The sequence below is a fragment of the Hypomesus nipponensis genome, chromosome 26 (assembly GCF_054491055.1).
Source record: "Hypomesus nipponensis isolate SF chromosome 26, ASM5449105v1, whole genome shotgun sequence".
In the NCBI taxonomy this organism is placed as follows: Eukaryota; Metazoa; Chordata; class Actinopteri; order Osmeriformes; family Osmeridae; genus Hypomesus; species Hypomesus nipponensis.
The window spans coordinates 5,969,729-5,995,961 of NC_140386.1; the positions used below are offsets into that span (position 1 = coordinate 5,969,729).

General features: G+C 44.4%; 3 protein-coding genes across 4 annotated transcripts in view; 1 reads left to right on the top strand and 2 right to left on the bottom strand.

Moving 5' to 3' along the window:
- Positions 1-9,366: 9,366 nt before the first annotated feature.
- Positions 9,367-14,808, bottom strand: LOC146221162 (uncharacterized). Of its 2 annotated transcripts, XM_084692730.1 has the most exons (3): positions 13,590-14,808; positions 10,452-10,690; positions 9,367-10,283 (listed from the first exon to the last, which is right to left on the bottom strand). In XM_084692730.1, exons 1-3 carry the CDS (start codon positions 14,571-14,573, stop codon positions 9,977-9,979), a joined length of 1,530 nt encoding a protein of 509 aa, XP_084548856.1. In that variant the 5' UTR covers positions 14,574-14,808; the 3' UTR covers positions 9,367-9,976. The 2 variants fall into 2 exon arrangements, with proteins under 2 accessions (XP_084548856.1, XP_084548855.1); XM_084692729.1 differs by lacking the exons at positions 9,367-10,283; positions 10,452-10,690 and having other exon boundaries at positions 13,344-14,808.
- A 2,589-nt stretch (positions 14,809-17,397) lies between these two features.
- mcm3l (MCM3 minichromosome maintenance deficient 3 (S. cerevisiae), like) lies at positions 17,398-22,351 on the bottom strand. Its single transcript, XM_084692728.1, has 17 exons — positions 22,212-22,351; positions 22,027-22,139; positions 21,510-21,718; positions 21,290-21,420; positions 20,939-21,177; positions 20,673-20,781; positions 20,376-20,529; positions 20,149-20,280; positions 19,837-20,045; positions 19,484-19,658; positions 19,228-19,354; positions 18,990-19,140; positions 18,646-18,786; positions 18,185-18,285; positions 18,010-18,095; positions 17,851-17,917; positions 17,398-17,716 (listed from the first exon to the last, which is right to left on the bottom strand). The coding sequence occupies exons 1-17, from the start codon at positions 22,281-22,283 to the stop codon at positions 17,509-17,511; spliced, it is 2,424 nt and encodes an 807-aa protein (XP_084548854.1). The 5' UTR covers positions 22,284-22,351; the 3' UTR covers positions 17,398-17,508.
- Positions 22,352-22,976: 625 nt separating this feature from the next.
- The window catches only part of arhgap39 (Rho GTPase activating protein 39), a 52,182-nt gene continuing 48,925 nt past the window's right edge, over positions 22,977-26,233 (top strand). The window contains exon 1 of the mRNA XM_084692966.1: positions 22,977-23,116. Coding sequence (XP_084549092.1) covers positions 23,106-23,116 — 11 coding nt within the window. The 5' untranslated portion in view covers positions 22,977-23,105. The remainder of the gene's footprint in view (positions 23,117-26,233) is intronic.

Here is a 26,233-nt window from a genome sequence, read left to right on the forward strand (position 1 = left end):
TGTTCAGACCCTCTAGGTCATTGTGGGATATTTGGATATTGTCCACATAGCTATCCTCTTCAAGGACTCTGCGCTCTTCTTTCAGATGGGTCAAGTTAGTCATTCTTGCTTTTTTCTGCATGCGTAGCTGTGCGATGCATCCAGCTGGGAAATAGGTCTCATAACGAAGCCCTAAATGGCAATGACTGCTCTGGGCCCAGTAGTCGCTATTACGTAAGTATGGAGAATGATGTTGGCTATCCACAGGCAGAATTAAATTGAATCTAATTCTGTTCGAAATGGGAAGATTGCCTACACTGAAACCTTTACGGTCTTTTCCCTGTGTTCATAACCCCCCCCCCCCCCCCAGAACAAAGTCTGTCTGAACTTAACAAAATGCAACCATGCTGTGCATTCCAGTTAGAATTGAAAGGCAAAATCTTGTTCCCAATGCAACAGATGTGTTTGAGAATTGCAAATAATTTTAGGTTGGCACAGGTGCAGCATTTATTCCTGTGTTTGTTTGTGTCTGGGTGCTGCTCTGGGTGTCAAGTGTTAAAATGTCGGTGGGCACTTGACCTTGCATGTGTCCTTCAGGCAGCATGATCAGCATACCATGCAGAGAATTATTTGGGGGCTGTTGTGCAATGATGGCGCAAACAACAGTAAATGTAAAAGGAAAGTGTGTTTTTCACAAGAGTTCTCTGTTGGACAGAATATGGCATGACCACCTCCTACAAACCGACGCGGGTCATTGCCCTTTTTTTTGACGGCATAAGAAAGGTGCGTAGTTCCTTAGGGAGACAACTCAGTAAAACAGCATCCCACAATAAATCAAAGAAGGCAAGAGAAATGAGGATGCACATATCAACTGCGGGAGCTCAATGTGTGTGTGTGTGTGTGTCACGTTCATCCGACAAAGATGTGAGGACGTGCAAAGAGTGACCTGTCTTCCTAAGCTGCCCAGTGTGGGTAAGTGTAAACAGCTTGTGCGTCTGAGACCAGTGTGGGACGAGACAAGGGGGGTTATCATGGCCAGCCGGATGGCATCTTCATTGCTGTAGAACAGAGCTGTAATTTTCTGTCTCCTGGCTGTCAAGCAAGCACTTGCTCCCTGTTTGGTGTCTGAGGCATTCTGGGACAGGACTCCTGAACTTTGCATGGGGCTGGTTCAGGGGTGAGGGTCAGGCACAGGGGAGTGCTGCATGGGCAGATGCAGAGTTCAAATGCAGAGTTCAAATGCATTCGAAATGGGTGTATCGAGAGGAGCTGACTCTCTGGTATGGTTTCAAAAAACATTTAAAAACGGGTTCTGAGATGTTGAATGTAGAGCTGGGATGAAGTTGCAGGGGTTTTTAATGTGTCATTTTGGAAAGGAGAGTTCACACTGAAAGAATGAATTGCATCCGACCGCATAAAATTGCATGTTTGTGTCAAGACCAACAATGTAATGTCTCTTGATTGCCTAATTTACCATTTGTCATTTGGAGAGACCAAAGGAGCTAATTACAGTCCTTCTGTGCTGCGACAAGTCAATTCTGCCATCGAGGTGTGTTCCGTCAAACGGGGTCATTTATTTTCCAATAATCAAAGCAGTCTGGGGCCAGTTCAAATTGCAGTCTACTATACTCACACTTTTCAACATTCAGATCTCAAGGCAAGCCATTAAGTGTAACTTCACACCAGATGTTTTTTTCCCCCACATAATGGTAATTCAGACCTGAGCAGTCTATGCTGACCTATTGTCTTGGTACTATATCCTGTAAAAGTGAAGGCTTTGAGCAGGATCCCTGCATACTCACAGATGGAATAAATGCAATAATAAGAACATCTTATGTTAATATTCTTATTCTGTGACGTTCAACAACCAGCTATGTATTTACACATCACACTGAAGGTCTGTCCTCTATGAAAGTTTAACCTGTGAGTTAATTGTGTAATCATCAGGAGTCTGGATCGTCTCATTCCCCTGCCACCTGCTTCTGTATGGGCCCCAGTCAGGTAAGAAGACAAGGCCATCATTCAGGATGGCTCGACCACAAGTGCAGATGTATGCGTTTCTCTCACTCCGAACCATTACTCGGACTCAGTCTGATGTGATCAGGAATGACAACAAAATCCTGCATTTCCAAATCCTGTAGCTTCCTAGGAGAGAGTTGTCGTGTGTGTTGTGGCTTTGACACAGGACACCGAGACAAGACCTGGGCTCTGTTAATATCCTCTTTCCTCTAAGGGTGGATGAAAGGTTGGGTTCCTGATTTTGGCTGGCTGCTGAATGCCAGCTACTAGTTCCACTGGTGCAGCCTCCACTGGTGCAGCGGGCACCTTACGGCACTCCAGTCACATGCTGCAATCACAGTACAGGTACAAGGAGAAATCCTTATCCCTCCATTCTGGTCCTCATAATTGCTTACTCCCTCACTTAGCGGATTGCTATGTCATAGGACAATAGCTGTGAAGAAAAAAGAGCTGGCTTTCGTAGTCCCAGGTTTAATACAAGGGTTTCCAGCCGTGAGGCTACATACAAACATGCGCGAAGATGACAAGACCCCATCAAACATATTCCAAGCACAAAGAGATCTCTGGGACGCTGACAAAGTTGGCCTGTCGTCTAATGGTGATACTGCTTTCTACTTTTGCTACGCTACAGCGCATAGAAAACCCAGCAATGTGCATCAAAAGAGAACATCGTACAGTAGCATCATTTTCCAGCTGTGACAATGGGACTGATTACAATCTGTCATTTAGATGCTGGGAGAGTTAAAGATGCGGGTGATGTTGAGGTTGGCAAGAGTGGACACAATCAGTTGGTGTGTGAGCATAATATCAAATATAAAGGTGTGTGTACAATCTCTCACACACGCACACACACAGCAACCAAAACAGAGTGTTAGCAACCCTTTTTGATGAGCTTTTCTCTAACTTCAAGGCTCATTAAAGGTTCAGATTCTAGCATTCCAACATCTTCCGTTCGACTGCATTCTCTACAGAGGTTTTGTGTTTTCTCCCTAGAACCTATGCTGGGTCGATTGAGTAGCGTGAAACTCCAGTCATGATCATTGAAGTGAGCACGAGTTTCATTGCCTGGTCAACATTTGCATACGTTAGTTTTCCAAATCGCTAAAACCCCATTCTCTGAATCAGATGTTCAGTGGCCTAAACCCATTTGTTGAATCCAACACGCTTTTGGCACATCTCTTAACACATTCTCATTCACTAAACTTTTTGCACTGTGATGCCCTTGTGCTGCAAAATGGTAAACACAGGCGGCAAACGGTAAACACAACCACGACACAGTTGTTATCTGAAAATACAACGACTCAATTGTTCACACTTGTTTCTAATGGTGGTTTGGGACAATGTCAAGTTTCGACGTCGGGTCCGTATATGAGAATGGTTGAACATCAACCAGCAATTTTTTATGTAAATGTTTGCCTTCCACCATACAGCCCTTTTCTCAACCCAATTGAAGTTCAAGATGCAGGTGATGTTGAGGTTGTCCAATAGTGAACACAATCAGTGGGTGTGTGAGAAAAAGATCAAATGTAAGGGAGTGTGTACAGTCTCTCTCACGCACACACACAGTAACCAAAATAGAAACCAAAACAGTGTTGGCAACCCTTTTTGATGAGCTTTTCACTAACTTCAAGGTTATTAAGGGTTCAGATTCTAGCAGTCCAACATCTTCTGTTAGACTGCAGTCTCTACAGAGTTGTGTTTTCTTCCTTAAACCTATGCTGGGTTAATTGAGTAGTGTAAAACTCCGGTCATGATCATTGAAATGAGCACGAGTTTCATTGCCTGGTCAATCTATTTGCAAAGGTACTTTACAGTTTTTCAGAATCGATGAAACAGTAAACCTCATTCTTCGAAGCAAATGTTAAGTGGCCTAAACCCATTTGTCGAAACAGACGCTTGTGGCAGATACAAAGGTAAATATCCTGTATGTGGAGTGTTTTCAAGGCTGGATCCAGCACACCAGAGAGTTTTTACTCCGTTCTTTGTTGACAGTACTACTGTGAGTTGTGATGGTTACTGTAATATTTTCTTTATCGCTAAATGCATTTACTGTGTATACTTAAATACATTTTCCTTACATTACATTTTGTCATCTTATCCAGAACGTCTTACAGTAAGTACAGGGACATTTGCCCGAGGCAAGTAGGGTGAAGATCAGATCAGACTGTGGACACTGACTTGGAGAGTGTAGCACAAGTGGGTGGGCAGCTGGTGGAACTCGAGCTCCATCTGCAGAAATTCTGACTGCGCTGCCTCATGGCATCCGTCTACCCTCACAGACCCACCTAGCGCCACACTGGCAAGAGGCTTCTGGGTCGCTGGACGGGTCTGACTGCCCCCCAAAAATACAAATATAATGCAAACTGTAAAAAAACAAAGGGTAGAATGTTTAAAAAAATATCAATGTGAATAATCCATTCAATATTTGACTTGAAAACTAATCAAGTTGGGTGCTGCTGATTATAAAATGTGCTGATTGTTCTGCAATATACATTTCTGAATCATATCCAATCAAAACAGTGCTGGTGACTTACGGTTCATAATGTTTGTCATGAGTCTCATTTGATATTGCACAATTTGACAAACTGTGAAAACATCATTTAAATATGTTACAGTATTAAAAAGTTCACGAGTCGCTAATCCAAGCACAACAGTTGCCTGTCGGCTTGTGAGCACAACCCTCTCCTGACCCGGAGATGTTGTGTTTACCAGACAGGCCCCACTAACACCTCCAGCCTCAGAAAACAGTCATCATGACGTAGAGTACACCCCCAGGTTGAAAGCCCATTGGTTCGTCCGTTTAACCTTGTTTAGAGTTGGAACGGGGATGAATATATCTTGCAAAAATATGTGAGATCCTTAACATGGATTATGGTCTGGAGGATTTTACAGTGGGCTTTGTTTGTGTTGGGAAAGGGTTGCAAGGGTTGCTGTGAGGTCAATGTGTCTACGGTAAAACTCTTGTAACTTTTGTAAAACTCTCTCTTGGAAGTCGCTTTGGATTAAAGCGTCTGCTAAATGCATAAATGTAAATTTACAGTCTCAGACATCCCGAGTGTCCGGGAGTCTCCCGCATTTCAATAGCGGCTCCCGGACGCCCGCTAATGTTATGCAATCTCCCTGAATTCAGGAACTTTGTCTTCAGAGCAAGCGCAAGACTGTGCAATGGTCATTTAGAGGACCAACAATTAAGTGCTGTATTTACCAGTCGACTGATTTGGTCAAAGTGCAGAAGTCACAACAAGTAATTTGTATATCTCTCATCAGCACACAAACAATTCAAATGACATTGAAACAATATTTCATAGATGCAAGGCCAATGTCATTTGATGCCATGTGACTGGGAGTATGGGTCTAATGAAGAACGATGACAGGCCAGCCAAAATGAACTCCAAGTTAAACGAGCCACTCTGACTACTTCTTCATCCATCCAATGAATTGCATTCATGAAATGAGGATCATTTACTGCTACACAAGGTTGGCATATCATGAAGTTAATCAACCCTCTCCTTGTTGACTGTGCCTGTGTGCTTCCTCAGACGGAGGATGAGTGGAGCAGGGAGAGCACAGAGGATGTAAGAACACACACACACACACCAACACAAACCCCCATACCAACACACACACCAACACACACACACACACACCAACACACACGACAGTGGCCATGAGCCACGTCAGCACATCGACGCTCTCTCCTACAGCGTGAACTGCAACAATCGCATCGACGGTAATACATGAAAGAGAATGTTTTGATTGATTTTCAATCAGGTGGATTTAAGTTTTTGTTTTTTTTCTTCCCCGTACTGCTTGACCTTTTACCTGCATTGGAGATGAATGCGCCCACGTTAACGGGCTGGCTCTCTCATGACTCCAGGCACCGTATCCTTTCTACCGCGTGCTCTTACTGCTCAGACTGAGCTAACTGCCTTCCTGTATGACGCTACTCTGGACATCCAACATTTCATTGGTAGCAAACACAAGCCTCAGCCATTTGCTGGACATATTTGCCCAAGTGTGTCCAGGACTGCATATCAGTGTGTGTATGTGGGGGCAGGGGGGGGGATTTCTGAGATAAACAGGACCACATTGTGGTAAACTGTTTTCCTATCCACCTGGATCCTGAACATAACATTTAGATATCATGGTGGACCAACCAACAAGACTCCAAAGTGCACCAGTAAAAGGGCACATATTAGATATCTACAGAAAATTGAGTCAGGGGTGCAGTGGGTGTCCATCTGTTTGTGGACGAGGTTAAGTATAATGGTATCCGGGGATTTGAAGATCACTGAATATAGGCGTTATGTGGAGTGCAGCATATGCATGCCTGTTACGACCCCTGCAATGGCTCGGGAGAGGAGGAGCACGCAACTGCCACACAGTGGTGAAGGGAACAGGAGGGTAGCGTCAATAATTATTTGACCCAATCAAAATGCTGTACTCACAGGTTTTAATAAGTACACAGACGCACATACATAAACTCAAACAATAGGGAGGGAGGACAACATGCATAGGGTTAGGAGTGGGGCAGTGCCAACGATCTGTCAAATCAAAGAAATAATGCAAAAAGACCCTGACCTTCCCTACCCCTCTACTCCTGCCTGACACAACCTATTATACAACTTACCTCACTGGATGGCTGTAATATTTAAAAGGTATATAGGGCCAGGTGACCCATCAGTCCCAGCTTATACGATATTGACCACCCCGAGGGCCATTACAGCTACAGGGCGGGGGTGGACCGGGGTGGGTCTGACGGCCGCGGTGACTACAGACGGAAACCCCCAAATTCAATTTTGAATTAGCCTGGTATGCTTTCATCGAATTCTCCACCCCTCACTTTTCACCCGCCCGTTCCTCTCTGTGGTTGTGTAGGTGAGCGGCGCTTGGAGGCCGGGGCGATGGTGCTGGCGGACAGAGGGGTGGTGTGCATCGACGAGTTTGACAAGATGTCCGACATGGACCGCACTGCCATCCACAAGGTCATGGAGCAAATCCTGGATACAACGTCAAAAGCCTTGCATACAGAGCTACGACTAGCACTTACCTTCATAGTTGTTAGAAATGCATCAAAGCTTTGATCTTTAAATACATTAGGTCTCAAAATAAACGTTCAAACGTAGGGACTCTTTACTCTACGTATGATAAACTACATGGATTTAGAGCTCACGTAACCGTGGATACAAACATACAGACCAATGACTGTAAAAAGTTAGCCTGGCTGCCAGCCCAACTTAGCCCCCCCCCCAAAAAAAATTGGCCAGGAAGTTGGGTCTGGGGAAGCTGTGTTGGGGAAGAACTATGTCCGAACAGGAGCTGTTCGGACCAATGAAATTGTCAGGGCGGGCTTTATACGATGGACAGATGGTCAACAGTAACAAACTCAACCACATCACCAAAGAGCTCTTGGGTTGAATTAGTTTTCAACAAACAACATTATGCTGCTCTGATTGGTTGTAGGTCTATCCAATTGAGCGAAGAGGCGTTTGTTTTACGAGTTCGGTCGAAACACGCCCCATACTCACAGCCCAACGGAGAGTTATCAGACTCATATTCTGAGTAGAATTATGAGTATGACAACATCAGGCTAGTAAAAAGTAGGATTTAAGCGTACAAACACTCGAGATGCAGTTGCACATTTGAAACACCAGGTGGCATTAGCACAGTAAAAGGTTACAATGAATGGTACGCATACATAATATTTTCATGAATTTTCGTAATAAATCGTACTGTTGAACTGCTCTTCTAATTATATAAATGTATGCGTGATATACAATCCATTATCAAGAAGATTTCAAAAAATTTAACAATCTTCTCCATCTTTAGGCTTTCGACTTCATTTTCAACCACTTTTATTTATATAAGCCAGACCAGAAAGTGCACTTGTGGTCTCAGATGAGGAAGACCACACCCTCCGACATCATCACCTGGTTCTGCTCCTGCATGCGACCCAGCAGCTGATCAACCTCGTGGGCCTCGAACGTGTGGTCTTGACCGTGAGCGGTCTCATTGACCAAGGTCAGGAGCTCGCTCACAGCAACAGACTGGGACCGTGTGGTCTTCAGTAGAGGTCAGGTTGAGGGGATGCTTCATTACCTGTCTTGTCTGAGGTCAGTCTTCTTCATGCTCTGAGAGACAGGCTTGGGCTTGAGGCTGGGCTGACCTAGATAAGAGGGAGGTGAACAGCAGATGAATGAAGGATAACCTTCTCACTAGGGGCTTCTTAGCCATGCCTGGAGTGAACAGAAGACTCACTGTCGCCCTCGTCCCCACTGAAGTTGTAAGGGTGGGGGTTCGGGGCGATGGTGCTGGCGGACAGATCTTTAAATACATTACGTCTCAAAATAAAGGTTCAAATGTAGGGACACTTTACTTTCCGTATGATAAACTACATTGATTTAGAGCTCACGTAACCGTGGATACAAAGCAATGACTGTAAAAAGTCAAGGATACAAACACACGAGATGCAGTTGCACATTTAAAACACCAGGGAAAACCAGCACGGTAAAAAGGCTGCAATGATAGGCATGCATACATGCTCATATTTTCATCAATTTTAATATTAAATCATACACTTGAACTGTTAAATCATATTGAACAGAAGGGCTTTTCTAATTATGTAAATGTATTGTACTTATTTAAGGATAATCATCCTATATCAATAAGATTTCAAACAGCAATTTTTGTCTTCAACTGTTGAGATCACCTCTCCAGAGGTGTGTCATTAAAGTGTGATTGTCATTTTAACATTACTGTCCCTTTTGTGCAAATCAACGACTGTCCCAGACGAGTGTCTGAGTGACCAGTGACAAAGGGTCTGGAACATTCCCATCTCTGCCAATACAGCCCTACATAGGCATACCGCCCATCCCTGTTTAACACATCTCTGTTCCAGTCTTCATCTTACAGTGAGGTAGGAAAGAAGGTGTAAACTGCCCTGTTATCATCTGGTAAAAAGGACAATAAACCCTGTGGTGGAGTTTTATCATAAAAAGTCTGAGGTCAGAACAACTTGCCTTTATTTGTTTATTCTTGCAGCAAAAAGCAGTTCGAAAACAGTACCAAAGTGATGTCTGTAACTGAAGGGCTCTCTGAAAATGACATGATCTGAGCACTGTTCTAAGCAGTAGTTCCAGACACATAACTAGTTCAATAGTTCATGTATATCAAAAGAGGAACTCAACAAAATGCAAGAAAGCAATAGGAAACAAGTTGCAGAACTTAATACAGATGTTCAACACTAGAGACAGAACTGAAGACAAGAAAAAGGAACTTTTTGCCCTGCTGTGAGGGAAAAACAACCGGGGTCAAACAGTCAAATTGTAGACATTTGGTCAGCAAGCAGAAACTTAAGCAATACTGTATAATTGAGGAGGTGCACGTCAAGCTCTCCGAAGGCTGACGGAAAGCCCGTAGAGGGCATTCCACGGAGACGAGGGCGTTCCCATGTGTCCGTTTTTCGAATAACGCAGAAGCATATATCGGCCTTTAGGCCAAAGGTTATTCTAGTTTTACAGAAGTTAAAACCTAAATACAATGTTTTCTAAGCCAAAGAATAATATAGACATCTTAAAGAAAATAATGCTCTATTAAAACCCTTTTGTTTCAGAACCATCCAGTCTCTTGACCCTTTACATGCAAATGTAAATACAGAGAAGTGCGTCCGTATTCTTCAACAATGGATGAAGATCAGTGTGCATTGGACGACTGATCATCAAATTCAAATCAATTTTATTTGTACAGCCCTTGTTACAAGCAATACCACAGAGGTCTTCATGTACACCCATAGAACTAACCCTCAACTATCCTAATACATTATGGATGACAAGGAACATTTTTGAAAAAATTGAAGAACCCTTGGGTCTAATAGCAGAGGATTTGGGACTTTTTTGTTGTAGGCCGGTAGTTCTTCCAGCTGTGGGTCATATAGAAATTCTCTGAGGTGGTGACTGCTGGGACAGCTCGGGCCATGACATCACTGCTTTGGGGTTTTTCTACTGTGGACACGCAGGTGCCTCTTCAGATGGTCATTTGTTTTACCTGAATAGTCACAGAGGTCACAGCTGTAGGGCTTCTCTCCAGTGTGGATCCTGCTATGAGTTCTAAAATTGGAAGTCTGGTTAAATGTTTGACCACAGAGGTCACAGCTGTAGGGCTTCTCTCCAGTGTGGATCCTGCTATGAACTCTGAAATTCCCAGCACAGCTAAAGGTTTTACCACAGAGGTCACAGCTGTAGGGCTTTTCTCCAGTGTGGATTCTGCGATGAACTGTGAGATTGCCATCACTGCAAAAGGTTTTATCACAGAGGTCACAGCTGTACGGTTTCTCTCCAGTGTGGATCCTGCGGTGAACTGTGAGATTGCCATCACTGCAAAAGGTTTTATCACAGAGGTCACAGCTGTAGGGCTTCTCTCCAGTGTGGATCCTGCTATGAGCTCTGAAACTGCCAGCCTGGCTAAAGGTTTTACCACAGAGGTCACAGCTGTAGGGCTTCTCTCCAGTGTGGATTCTGTGGTGAACTGTCAAACTACTAGCATGGGTAAAGGTTTTACCACAGAGGTCACAGCTATAGGGCTTCTCTCCAGTGTGGATCCTGCGATGATATGTTAAAGTGCCAGCATGGCTAAATGATTTACCACAGAGGTCACAGCTGTAGGGCTTCTCTCCAGTGTGGATCCTCATGTGCTTCTTGAGGCTACTGGATGAGGAAAGGCTCTTTCCACATGTATCACAGTGATGTGTCTCCATAACTCAGCTCTCTCTTTGTTCTCTGTCTGATCTCTCTTAATCCTGTCTTGTATCTAGCCTCTGGAAGCTTGTTTCTCTCTGGTTGATCCTCTGTCTGGTTACTGCTGTTTCTGGTTGAGTCTTTTAATAGTTGAGTCTCTCTCTGTAGTCTGTCTGGTTGAGTCTTTGTTGTCTCTCTGGAGCCTTAAGGTGTCTTCTCTGTGTCGTCTCCGCCCATGATCAAGTCTGATTGGCTAGTAGGGGATCTGAAAGTTAGAGTTCCAAGTTAATGAGAATTCAGTTTTCACATATAAAAGAACTCCTTTGTCTGTCATAATGTCCACTTTGCATGTTGATCATTTGGTGAGAGGTGTATGTTTCTCAGGTTTCTTTTTTACTGGAGAAACACAACACTGTGATGACGTAATCTCTGGCATACAACTCCCCATAGTAATTTGTTTTTCTTCAAAAAAATAATAGCCTGTATTATTAATTACAACACAATAAGCATTAAATGTAAATTAACAATAAAATGACTTTGAATTGGAACTGCAAAGTTTGAAATCCAATCATATTAATATACCGATTATCTTCGGCTTGTGTCTCATTTTATATTTAACTACTTATATTAAACTTATTTGTTTATTCTTGCAGCAAGGAGGAGAAGTTCTAGAACAGTATCAAAGTGATGTCTGTAACTGAAGGGCTCTCTGAAAATGACATGATCTGAGCACTGTTCTAAACTGTAGTTCCAGACAGTTACATAATCAGTTCAATAGTTAATGTCTATTAAAACAGGAACTCAACAATATGCAAGAAAGCAAAAGGAAACAGATTGCAGAACTGTAAGGCAATTGTACGGCCTGGGACGTACAACGTGTTTCTCCCCGGCAGTGAAACAATGTCAGGTAGATTGACTCGTTAATATCTGACTCCAATTTAGTGCAAGTATGTTACCTGTAACCAGTGACGTATCTAAGGGGTGGCAAGGTGTGGCAGCTGACAGGGCATCGACCTTAAACTATGCATACTCACTTATCAACCATTATCTCTACTATGGATATGGACTTAACCACCATCACTGTATGTAAACTGACCCCCCGAAGGCTACAGTATTACCGTTGGAGCATGGAAAGCCTACTGTAAGTGACTGAGGCCTTAAGTTAAAATCTACTTTGAAAGTGTATGTCTAAAACCATTATAAGCCTTATCAACCCAACTAGATCAAGGTTTTCAACGCCATAGTGTGATGGATATGTACAAGGAGAACCAACTTAAAATGCACAATGATAGTTTATTATCTAAATAGTAAGATAATCAGTACAATAATAATGAAACATAGTCGAATACAAAACATAGGGAACCTTCGGACTAATCTTTAACAAAGGTATTCACAATGAAGATAGGCGCCTAGCGCACTGGAGCTTGTATAGTAAACAAGAACTCAGAGTGATTGGTAAATCTTCTCACACTCAAAACCTGCATACAAAAGTAGGGACACCGGACGTATGAAAGAAAGGTTGTCTAACGCATACAAATTCAAATTGGACCATCATCACTCATCATTACTCAAGGCTGCAGTAGAACAAGTGTGATGCCTTTGCAAGTCAAGGGAATATGTAAACACATGTTGGACTACAACTTTTAATGATAATTTCAGAGTAGTCTTCCTCGGTTCACCTTCATGTTCAACTGTTGAGATCACCTCTCCAGAGGTGTGTCACTAAAGTGTGATTGTCATTTTAACATTACTGTCCCTTTTGTGCAAATGAACGACTGTCCCAGACGAGTGTCTGAGTGACCAGTGACAGAGGGTCTGTATCATCCAGGTCTCTGCCAATACAGCCCTACATAGGCCTACCGCCCAGCCCTATGTTTCACAAATCTCTGTTCCAGTCTTCATCTTCCAGAGAGGTAGGAGAGAAGGTGTAAAATGATATGTTATCAGACTATCATCTGGATCCTTTTCATAAAAAGGACAATAAACCCTGTGGTGGAATTTTATCATTAAAAGTCTGATGTCAGAACAATTTGCTTTATCGGTTTTTTTTTTTGCAGCAAGGAGCAGCAGTTCTAAAACAGTACCAAAGTGATGTCTGTAACTGAAGGCCTCTCTGAAAATGACATGATCTGAGCACTGTTCTAAACAGGAGTTCCAGAGACAGTTATATAATCAGTTCAATAGATCATGTCTATCAAAAGAGGAACTCAATAATATGCAAGAAACAGGTTGCAGAACTTGATACAGATGGTCGACACTCGAGACAGAGCTTATGCCAAGAAAAAGGAACTTGTGTTGAAGAATCGTTGCTGTGTGGGCAAAACAATCAGGGTCGAACAAGACAATGAGTGTCAAGACAATGACACAAGACATTTTTGGAAAAAATAGAAGAACCCTTAAGTGGAGCAGTTCAGTGCTCCCCTCCTTCAAAGACAGTTGGTGAAAGACAGGTGCAGAACACAGGCTGTTGCGTCCCTCGCCCTGTTTGCATGTGTGTTCTATCTTGTGTGTTTGTCTACTGTTACGGCATTTACCCCTAGACAAAGTTCATAACACAGGCTGAACAGTTTTACATCAGTTAAAGTTAAACAACAAAATGGAAGAAACCTTGGGAGGAGCAGTCTAACAACAGAGGATTTGGTCATTTTTGTTGTAGTCCGGTAGTTCTTCCAGATATGGGTCATACAGAAATTCTCTGAGGTGGTGACTGCTGGGACAGCTGGGCCCCAAACATCACTGCTTTGGGGTTTTTCTACTGTGGACACGCAGGTGCATCTTCAGACGGGCCTTTGTTTTACTTGAATAGTCACAGAGGTCACAGCTGTAGGGCTTCTCCCCAGTGTGGATCCTGCGGTGAGCTGTCAAATTGGCAGCCTGGCTAAAGGTTTGACCACAGAGGTCACAGCTATAGGGCTTTTCTCCAGTGTGGATCCTAAAGTGAACTGCGAAACTGCTAGCATTACTAAAGGTTTTGTCACAGAGGTCACAGCTGTAGGGCTTTTCTCCAGTGTGGATCCTGCGGTGAACTGTCAAACTGAAAGCACGGCTAAAGGTTTTATCACAGAGGTCACAGCTGTAGGGCTTCTCTCCAGTGTGGATCCTGCTATGATATCTGAAACTATCAGGACGGCTAAAGGTTTTACCACAGAGATCACAGCTGTAGGGTTTCTCTCCAGTGTGGATCCTGCGGTGAATTGTGATAGTCTCAGCACGGCTGAAGGTTTTACCACAGAGGTCACAGCTGTAGGGTTTCTCTCCCGTGTGGATCCTGCTATGTGTTCTGAAAGTCCCAGCACAGCAAAAGGTTTTATCACAGAGGTCACAGCTGTAGGGTCTCTCTCCAGTGTGGATCCTGCGGTGAACTGTGATAGTCTCAGCACGGCTGAAGGTTTTACCACAGAGATCACAGCTGTAGGGTTTCTCTCCAGTGTGGATCCTGCGGTGAATTGTGATAGTCTCAGCACGGCTGAAGGTTTTACCACAGAGGTCACAGCTGTAGGGTTTCTCTCCAGTGTGGATCCTCTTATGAGCTCTGAAACTCCCAGCATGGCTAAAGGTTTTACCACAGAGGTCACAGCTGTAGGGTTTCTCTCCAGTGTGGATCCTGCTATGAACTCTGAAAGTCCCAGCATGGCTAAAGATTTTACCACAGAGGTCACAGCTGTAGGGCTTCTCTCCAGTGTGGATTCTGCGGTGAACTGTCAAACTGCCAGCCTGGCTAAAGGTTTTACCACAGAGGTCACAGCTGGAGGGCTTCTCTCCAGTGTGGATCCTTGTGTGCCTTTTGAGGCTACTGGATGAGGAAAGGTCCTTCCCACATGTATCACAGTGATGCGTCTCCATAAGTCAGCTCTCTCTTTGTTCTCCGCCTGGTCTCTCTGGATCCTGTTTTCTATCTAGTCTCTGGAAGCTTGTTTCTCTCTGGTTGATCCTCTGTCTGGTTACTGCTGTTTCTGGTTGAGTCTTTTAATAGTTGAGTCTCTCTGTAGTCTCTCTGGTTGAGTCTTTGTTGTCTCTCTGGAGCCTTAAGGTGTCTTCTCTGTGTAGTCTCCACCCATGCTCAAGTATGATTAGCTAGTAGGTGATCTGAAAGAAAGAGTTACAAGTTAATGAGAACTCAGTTTTCACATATAAAAGAACTCCTTTGTCTGTCATAATGTCCACTTTGCATGTTGATCATTTGGTGAGAGGTGTATGTTTCTCAGGTTTCTTTTTTACTGGAGAAACACAACACTGTGATGACGTAATCTCTGGCATACAACTCCCCATAGTAATTTGTTTTTCTTCAAAATAATAATAGCCTGTATGATTAATTACTACACAATAAGCATTACATGTAAAGTAACAATAAAATGACTTTGAATTGGAACTGCAAAGTTTGAAATCCAATCATATTAGTATACCGGTTCTCTTTTGCATGTGTCTCAGTTTCTATTTAAAAATTGATAGTTACAACATAGAAAAGGAATCACAGAATGTTTATGAGCGCTCAACTTATATTGGCTCCACTGCAGCAAAACAGAACACAGCACAATATCTTTTTGCTGCCCACGAGGGCGGTCAAATTAAAGTTCACAAAACTGGAGTAGGCTACATACCTTGAGTCTCACACCCAGGGGCGGACTTACCCAGGGGTGGACTTACCCATTAGGCCCCTTGAAACAAGGGGCTCCAAAAGAATCAACAAAGATCCAACAGAGCGTTTATTCTATTTGTGTCAACGCAGGCTTCCCCTCCCACCCCATTCTACTGTGGACTATTCCATCGACTGCAGCAACTGCGCAGCAAAGCACGTCATATCAGTTGGCTTAATATGAAACAGTAGAAGAGTGAAATGAATACAAAAAACGATTTGCTAAATGAAACAACTCCCCGAAAGGAGCACAAAGGATAAAGACAAAAGAGGAGAGTAAACAAATACTTGCCAAAATGAAACTACAGAAGGAAACGTCATTTTCTCTCCACTGGTATCCAATGATGCGGCAGCTAGCACAAGTGCTGCTCAGTGAAGTTTGTTTAGCAACAGCAGCTAGGCTAGCTTGCTCGTAGCACAATTTACCGGGGTCAGCTTCTCCACACAGGGCTCTAGACTGAGACCAAATTTGGCATTGTTACTGACAATGATCGCTTGATGGGAATTATATGCTTTTAAATCTATGCAATCTTCATAAATACTAAGTACGCATTTTTAAATACGATATACAGAAATATCAGTTGTAAAAATTTCAATTAATAAACGCACTCATCGGCAAACGATGCTAGCAAGCACACCCTACAATTTCCCCAGAAATTGTACCCTCTCTAGTTATTATTATTATTATTATATTAATAATTATGATATGGATTGAAGAGTGAGAATAGGAGTTAAGGGGCCCCATGCTTGTCTTCGCCTGTGGCACCCCAAATCACAAAATCCGCCACTGCTCACACCACGGTCTGCATCTAATCAACATAAAATAATAGTAAAATATAAAATAATATAAAACAACATAAAACAATACATACTCGTTTCACAACGTACTAACATATCCCGTTGAATAAAGACAAACACAGAATCTAGCTAACAACACATGTAAGTAAAGTTAGATAGCTAGCACCGAAATGAGTTTAAAACCAAGCACAACGTTGCAAATCCTGGATACAACGTCAAAAGCAACGCATATAATGCTCGCACTTACCTTTATAGTTGTTAGAAGTACAACAGTCCTTTGATCTTTAAATACATTTGGTCTCAAAATAAACGTTCAAATGTAGGGACACAACTTTACGTATGATAAACTACATCGATTTTAAGCTCACGTAACCGTGGATACAAACATACAGACCAATGACTGTAATAGGTTAGCCTGGCTGCCAGCCCAATTTAGCCGCGCCCACAAACAAATGTGGTCGGGAAGTTGGGTCTGGGGAAGCTCGGTTGGGGAAAAATTATGTCCGAACAGGAGCTGTTCGGACCAATGAGATTGTCAGGGCGGGCTTTATCTGCTTTAACTGCTCTTCTAATTATATAAATGTATGCGTGATATAAAATCCTTTATCAAGAAGATTTCAAACAATTTTACAAACTTCTCCATCCGTAGGCCTACAACTTCATTTTCAACCACTTTTTAGAGAAAAAAATTACAGTATATGAAACATACTTAATTATGTGGGAAATATAGAACAGCAGGCAGACTCAAAATATATCCTTTGGTTTAAAAGTACATTAATAAAAAGAAAGTAGCTAGCTACCACAGAGGTCACTAGCCTGGCTGCTAGCCCAACTTTTCCCCGCCCACAAAAAAATTTGGTCAGGAAATTGGGTCTGGAGGGTCTCGTATTGGGAACAACTACATAAAACCAGGATCCGGGCGGACCAATGAAATTGCCAGGGTGGGCTTTATACGATGATGGACAGATGATCAACAGTAACGTAATCAACAACGTCACGAAAGAGCCCTTGGGTTGAATTCGTTTTCAACAAACAACATATTATGTTGCTCTGATTGGTTGTAGGTCTATCCAATTGAGCGAAGAGGCATTTGTTTGACGAGTTCGGTTGAAACACGCCCCATAGTCACAGCCCAACGGAGAGTTTTCAGACTCATATTCTGACTAGAATTATGAGTATGACAACGTCAGGCTAAGAGGTCACAGCTGTAGTTAGGAATTCAAAAAGACAATCATGTTCATGCTGAGACATTTTATTGGAACAAAATTCTGATTGACAGATCACAAATCTGTTGTTGACTGTAATTGGTTGGGAAGGTAAGCCAGACCAGAAGGTGCACTTGTGGTCTCAGATGAGGAAGACCACACCCTCCGACATCATCACCTGGTTCTGCTCCTGCATGCGACCCAGCAGCTGATCGACCTCGTGGGCCTCAAACATGTGGTCTTGACCGTGAGCGGTCTCATTGACCAGGGTCAGGAGCTCGCTCACAGCAACAGACTGGGACCGTGTGGTCTTGAAGGCTTTCAGCAGGGCAGTCTTAAAAATCTTCATCCTGTGTTGGAAAATAAAACATTCAATCTGTTCTCGTGACTTGTTGAAACCCATTGTGATTACCCATTCTACATGCAGTACTCATATTAACCACTAGGGATCAGTAGAGGTCAGGTTGACGGGATGCTACATTACTTGTCTTGGCTGAGGTCAGTCTTCTTCATGCTCTGAGAAACAGGCTTGGGCTTGAGGCTGGGTTGACCTAGATAAGAGGGAGGTGAACAGCAAATGAATGAAGGATAACCTTCTCACTAGGGGCTTCTTAGCCATGCCTGGAGTGAACAGAAGACTCACTGTCACCCTCGTCCCCACTGAAGTTGTAAGGGTCGGACTCTGCACCAGTCACATCCATGTCATCTTTAGACGCATGGTGGCGAGTCCTAGTCATTAATGGAAAAGGGGTTATTGGGATTCAAGTATAAAAAGTTCCCATTATAGTTTTTGAGCGCTGCTTTCACACAGGCCGGACCTGGTGGTCCTCTGGCTGGCTAGCCCCTGGCTCTGGGACTGGGACTGGCTGAGATCCACACTGTCATCTGGAACCTTCCGCTTCTTCTCCTTTTCAAGGATCTACGGCAGGAATGCATGTTAGAATACTGGATAGTGGGTGTGCGTATGCCTGGGCCATAACCCATCCTGCTCTCTCCTTGCCTCACATTTCTTGTTACTCTTCACTGTCTGTCCTAAGCAGAAATGCCCTTAAAAAAGAAAGTTTACTAGATAGGATATCATTGTAAAGCAGTACACCCCAGGCCAAGTATCTGTTGTCATATCATGTCTGTACATATCTGTTGTCATGTTGATTTTAGCACATTGGTCAACGAAAGTTGTGTTTAGTTGTGCTTTATAAATAAAGATTGATTGATTGAAGTAAAGTAGAGTGTGATTATTACTAACTATTATGGGATTGCTGAGGTTTGCCACAGTTACCTTTTTAAAGTATGCAAACTGGATGAGTTCGAGGGCAGCCTCTGCGTCTGCCAGCTCGGTGGTCTTACTCATGCGAGCTTTGGCATGGGCCGTGGCCAATCGGATCATTGTCTCCAAGGCTCTAGCCGTTACCGGTATCGTCTGTGGCCAATAAACAGAATCCACCCAATCACACGACTGCAATCCAACTAATATACACCAATACAGCAGTTTCTGTTTCTCAAGTCGGACGCAAAAATGTATCCGCAATGCAAAACAAGGAAAATATTGGAAATTGGGACACAGGTAAAACAAATAAAAAAAAGCTCTTAAGCAAATATGTTGGTTGTGGAACCTTGACTGACCCTGGCAGACTCGGAGTTGACTTGGTCGTGACTACGAAGCCTAGCATACTCCTCGGCTATGTGGTCTGAAGCCTCCTGGGTAAGGACTGGCTTCACCAGCTTGGCCACGTGGACGTACTTTCTGATGAACTCCATGGTAACAACCTTATCCCTGAAAACATGAGTGTGACAGGATTGAGTGACAGAACAGCCAAAATAAGGATTTTGGTGGATGGATTAAAAAAATTTTTTTTTTTACTTTTTCCGGCGGTTTCCATAGAGGACATTTTCCTTCTTCTCATAAATCTGGAGCTCGTGCTCGGCTTGTTCGGTGACGTTGGGGTCCTCCGTGGTAAACACATCCACAGTGCTGCCCAGGGGCATGGCTTAGGAAACATTATGGCAGAAGATAAGCATGTTTAAGACTAAAACCCACCAGCCATCCTTACTAGAAGAAGAAGGGAGTATCCTGGAGGGAGTGGTGATCCTTGTCTGGTTCCAAATTGTCCCCCCACCTGTTCCCTCCTGTTCCCCCGGGGCCCGGTACCGGTGCATGCGCAGCACGTGGTCTGCGATCTCCTTGTCGATCTCTGGGTCCATCTGATCCAGAACGATGAAAAGCAGGTCAAACCTCGACAGCAGCGAGTCCTGGAGCCCGATGTTCTCCATGGGCGTCTTGTACTGGTCGTACTGGAGCAGGCGAGAGCACACAACATAGGTTACAAGGTCACAAGGCATGGACACCCACTGAGAGCAGTGAGTGCACAAATAGCACTTTTAGCACACAGACTTTCAACATTGTCTGGCAGTGCCACGGCACCCTACCAGCTCCCACCAGCAGGGGGAGTGGAGTGACTGAGGGCCTCACCCTGCCGTAGACAGGGTTGGCGGCGGCTAGCACGCTGCAGCGAGCGTTCAGCCTGGCCTGGATCCCAGCCTTGGCGATCGTCACCCGACCCTGCTCCATGACCTCGTGGATGGCAGTGCGGTCTATGTCGGACATCTTGTCAAACTCGTCGATGCACACCACCCCTCTGTCCGCCAGCACCATCGCCCCGGCCTCCAAGCGCCGCTCACCTAAACAACCACAGAGACGAACGGGCGGGTGAAAAGTGAGGGGTGGAGAATTCTATGAAGGCATACTAGGCTATTTCAAAATGGCATTTTTTGGTAACCGTACCGGTTTCCGTGTCTGTAGTCACAGCTGCCGTCAGACCCACTCCGGTCGACCCCCGTCCTGTAGTTGGTATGGCCCTCGGGGCGGTCAAGAGGACATATCGCAGCAGCTGGGACTTAGCCACTGATGGGTCACCTGGCCACCAGACAAACCACGGAGAGAACGAGCATATAGGAGAGGCAAACACGGAGATAACTGACCTATCAAAAGGCCATCTGCCTACAACTGACCAATCAGCAGTATGTTGATGTCCCCACGGATGCGTGTGCCGTTCTCCAGGTTGGTCTCGTTGCCCCCCAGCAGCAGACAAAGGATGGCCTTCTTTATGTACTCGTGACCGTAAATACTGGGGGCCAGCGAACGACTTAGGTGCTCAAACACATCCTGACGGAAAAGGATTGATTCCAAAGAATCTAGGCTGTATACACTTTTGAAATGTTACAGCCATCCAATCTGACTTATTTTTTATTACAGTACTTTACTCTAATTGGAGCAAATTAAGTTCAAAGTCACAAAAGAACACTTACTTTAGAATGGGCTTTACAGAACTTCTTAATCTTGTTTATGTCATCGGCTGAAAAGGTTGGCACAATTTCCTTGCTCATCAGTTTAATATTATTGGCAAGCAGAGTAGTCCTGACAGAAGGGAGGTCAAGACAAACAGGAATGTTACCATACTATTTGATACACCACAGTACAAATATTGGTTATTGAATTGACAGATGTTTATTTTTTCCACTGTTAGCAGAACCTAGAGTCCCTCTACCCCTCATGCCCCACCCGTACCCCTCACCTGAAAGTGCCAGAGGTGAATCCTCCCTGCTTGGCAGGCAGGCAGCGGTAAACTCCCACCAGCTGTACACGGTCCCCTGGTTTGACGGTGTCCACCAGGTCGTCGTTGGCGATGATTTCAACCGAGCGGGGAAGCTGGCCGGCGGGAGCCTTCTCAGGCATCTCCTGGATGGTCAAGGACTGGTGGTCCTTGTAGGCACACAGGCCATACTCTGTCTCCAGTGGGTTGTTCTCTTCGTCCTGGAAAGAGACAGAGACAGACAGAGAAGTTTAATCATTCACCGCAAGGTGCCTGCCTCATGTCTGTATGTAAAACAAATTTGATGGAGGTGTCCTTCCACAATCCCTGCACCTTGGTTGGGTATATGGCGCTGGAGGGGAAGGCGTCAAGTGAGGTGAGATCAGTGTATTTGCGCTCCAGTGTCTTCTTAGTGGCAGGGCAGTAGTGCACACTACGCATGATCTTGGGACGGACTAGAGAACCTTCCGGAATTATAAAATAATACTTAATCAGTGCAGAAACATTGAAAATCAAGTAGATGATTATGTGTGAGGTGAAAAAGGACTCTTACATTTGGTGACAATTCCTTCCACACAAACCAGGTTTCCAAGATACAAAGCGCTGAGGGTTCGAGGAGACACATGCCTTGTGCCAAAGCTGCCCTGGAACCCCACATGGAAATCTTCAAACTGCTTGGCGTACGTTGCATCGATGGAAGCTACCAGATCCTTCAAAGCTCTCTGGAAGGCTATAAGTTCACTGAACGCATCTTTCAGCAAGCTGAGGGAGTAAACATTTAATAAAGATATGGTGGAGCAAAACATCAATGAATTACAATACTATTAAGGCTAAACATGTATAGAACTTTTTGATGTTGAACATGAGGCCCTAAACAAAACAAAAAACAATGATTAAAAAAATATAGATTTGCTTTGTCTTCAAGTTATGGTGCTCTTTGAATATTTAATTCTTATCACACATCAAAAACCATATGTTCTAATTTGGACATGCATTGATGCATGTCTGTTTCTTTTGCTTTTTAATCTTTGAGACAGCTAAAGCTATGATCAGCTATGATCTTTACTTACGCACTTGCCCTCTTCTCGTTCCTCCTCCGCAGGTCATTCAGGTTCACAATGAGGCGACTTTTGTTGTCAGAGACCATACTTCTGACCCTCTCATGATAAACGCCCTGGTCTTGCTATTGGAATGAAAAAAAGAAGCTTTGATTTAGTTCTTCTGTACGTACGCCATCCGATTCCAGCACACTTACATCATCATCCAGAAAGTCCAAATACTCTCTCTGCGCCTCCCTAAGTTCGAGATCCTCCAAACCACCGTCCATCTCAGCATGTACCTCCCGTTACCCGTGACTAGCGGCCTTTCAACCGTCTCTTCTCCGCGATTGTTCTAATCAAATCACCTGCACAGGTGCTGTAATGTGGGCGTCCACTGCAGGTGTTTCTGCATTTGCAATCAGACATGCATGGCAACTTCCACCAGAGGGCGCTGCTTCAATGTCAATTTTACAACAAGCCCAGAGAGCAGCAGATGTCTCATTCAGAACACTTCAGAAAAGGTGTGAACTCCACACCCGCGGCGCAAGCGAACTCATTATCCATTCCCACAGCCTGCCAGAACCATCGTTATGGATCACGAATTAAATCATTGATCCGATTTTAGTCATGACAGGGCCTAACATGCAACCGAAATGCTGTGCAAGTGAGCAGATGCTCAAATATGAGGCTGATGCTGACTGTAGGAGCGATGCTGGAACAGCTGTGTTGGGTTGGCGCCGATGCAGCGCTGGCCCAGGCCAGAAAATAGACACACAGCTATGTGAAAGTCAAGTAATACAATTTGCGTCCTACTACGAAACTCTAAGCTCCATATAAAGGTCAGATTATATTCACAAAGCCCGTTCTTTCTCTTCTTAGATTTGGTTTATGTGCTATAACACAGTGCTTTCCAAATCTGGTGACGTCAGGTCGGTGACGGAGAAACTGGGAGGCAGCGAGTCCGTTCGTGTGAGAGCGCTGCAAGTGCGTGCATACCCACTGTGGGTACGGAGTGACTCGTTCAGTGACTGCGGCGACAGCAATTTCGGCAACATGGGTGACGTTCTGGGGATTATTTGTCTCGGATATTAATAGGAAACCTTTGGAAAATGGCAGAGAGGTAAGACTGTAAATATTGTCTTCGAACATTGCTTTTGAGAAATGTATTTCAATGCTTGTGTATTGGGAGCTACGCTAGCTGAATGAACCAACTCACTGAGGTAAAACACGAACCTGTTCCTTTTCACCTCAGCGGCTAGCTGTTTTATATTATTTTAAACATCAGTTTTCTTGAAGTTAAGACATTTTGGAGACGTTGCCCCTGTATTCAACATCTTTATAAAGCTGTGAAAAGAGGAGGTTTCTTTCACATACTGTCAGCAGCATCTGTCTACCAGAGGGTTGTTAAATTCGTGTGTAGCCTTTTTCGGATTCAGCATCACCTGCCCAGTAATGTGTTAGAGGCATCAGTATAGTCCATTCAATTGTTTGTCAGGTTACGGATGCAGGTATGTTTTATTACACTATTATATAGTGTTATTAACTTAAGGATACTTAACAAGCAATATGTATGTGGTTGTTTGGGTAGATAGCTAACCAGCTAGTTAGCTAATGCCACGCAATGAGTTTCAGCTCAGAACATTTCTTAGTACTACCAGCTAGCTCGATTGAGCTAGCCGTTAGCTAAACCCTCCCTAGTATGAGGCGCGCTCACGGCGTATAGCCGCATATATCTCCATGCTCCATGTTCAAAACCAAGACACCTGTTTTATTGACACATCCCTTGAATTCATGATTTATACCTGCCGTTATGATAAATGTATTTGTCATACGGCTATGAATGAGAATGAGATCACATCTTTCTCCCCGGCTTGTCCACAAGGCTGGATTAATAATGGATGTCGATTAAATTTGTGTTGCAGAGGTCATTCACCCGTATGTAAATTACAACTGTCGTTTTTATCGTGAGGGCTTGATGGCATTATGCAAATTCAGCCATGTTGACCAAACATGCCTACGAGTATGGTTACTATTCAATATAAATAGACTACAGCCTGTGAGACCTGTGTCTATGAACGTAGCTAGCTACAGACAGGAACATGGAATGTCAAGTCAGTGAATTGAAACCTGATGGGAACCGAGATTTTGTCATTTAGAATGTTGTCGTTTGATACTCGCAACACTATATAATGTGTAGGTCATTGTATACATCTATGAAGTATAGGAGGTTGCCGTACTGTGGTCATCGAGGGAAAGGACCATTCGAGAATTTGCCGAATTTGAAATGGACACGCGACCATCGTGAAAAAGCGAGTGTGTTCTGATAACCTCAGCTTTTCACCATTATGCATTTGAGTCTTTTACCGTATTTTGTTTCAACAAGGGGATAACAGTAATGTCTTAAATATGGAATAAGCTGTAGAAGTAGTGTGCTGTGGTGCATCGACACCCGGCACGCGCACAGCTGCCCTTCCCAGCTCCACGCGCTGCCGGTAGCTATCGTGCCTCACGCCTCTACTGTAACCAACCATGTACCTGGGTCTTATTCCCCCCAAATACTTTACCTCTCCATCATCTTAGTTCTAATCTGTCATTCACGCGGCTGTCTCCACATTTACATGCACAGCCTGGTTGCTGCAGTAGTAGTAGCCTATGGACAGTGGCTGAACTCCTTGACTTACATTTACTCGATCTTGGTATGTACATGGCGGGTCATTGATGGATACATGTGACAAGGCCTTTCGACTTGGCTCAGTCGACATTTGATCTACAGGAAGAACGCAGCGGGTGGGGCGGTGGGCTGCTTGAGTCTGCTTGAGTGAGGATCACATTTTCAGAACAAAACAGGCGTTGGCAGACTGGACTCGCATATAATATCTGTCACATTTTATGGCTGTGCATCAAAACAGTTTGTCAGTGGATGTAAGCCTATAGTCTAGTCTAGTGCACATGTGTGTGTGCATATATACATGTATGAAACATATATACATATACACTACATATGTCCTTGTGTAGTGCTATAAATGTATGTACTGGGGTCTATGTAACCTGTTCTGATATGGTTCTATTATAATTTATATATCGTGATATATATCGTTATCGCAAGAGGCTGCGATGTGTATCGCAATATGGATTTTAGGCCATTTGGTGCTGTGTTGGGAGGAGAAGCTTCATCCGTGGACGGAACGATTTTTCTCCTGAGTGGGTGACAGTTGAATCCAGCGCTCCCCCAGTCACTGCCAAGCTTTTTGAACGACCCCTAACTGTCAAGTCCCCTCCACCGGCAAACAAATCGCTCTGTCGACCAGGTTGGAGTTATGCACACACCGGATAATAAGGCTTCAACCCTTGTGTTGAGATGAGGTGAAACCAAGACGGGGGCCGTCGGTAGTTGATCCTAACGCGCCAGAGGCAATACAACGGAAACACCCCTTGTCCACCAAGGGTCGGTGACGAGCCGGCAACGCCAAACGCCACGCGTTCATCACAGGCACCCCTGTCTGTGTTCATGCGTGTGGTCACGTGAGGGAGAGGTGGGTGGGGGGGTGGGTGGGTGGGGGGGGGGGGGGTTGTCTGGGGTCAACCTGTTGTAGACCGTGTGATAAGAGGGGCCCAGGGTTATGTGTCCACCCGAACTGACGACTGAGTCACGACTGTGGGCTCGTCGTGCTGCAGCCGTGGACCGCACCTCTCCTGGTTCCTCCCCTCCACGGCCCGAGCGCTGTGCCTCCCACGCCGGGCAGCAGCGCTCCGAACGGCGACAGCCATCTGATTACAATGCAGAGCAGCCACTGCATTATCAGACCAGAAAAGTGGTACATTTTCAGCGTGTTATAATGAAATGCCTCCGGTGTGCTTTGTGTCACTGCTGTGTTGATGAGACTTGTTCCCAGCCACGGAAGAACAGAGAAAATCAATAGCCGTGGATTTGCAAGTCAAATCGTTTCAGATTTCGCGGGGGCGAGTCACAAGGCCTATTGCTCGTAGCCAAGGTATTTGTTCTAAAATAGACGGTTCCTGTTACTAGCATGATGGCCACCGTACTGTCTGTGTACGTTACCGTGTTACCGAGGCAAAACAAGCATGCATGTGTTAGCACGTGCGGCTTGTGAAGGGTTAGCTGAATGTCTGCAGCAAGTCAAAGACCTTGGAGCCCACGGATTTTAGTTTTGAGGCCTCAGTGGTCCAGTTTAAACGTTGTGATTTTGTCTCTTTTTAATCTGCTGTGCTGCTGTCC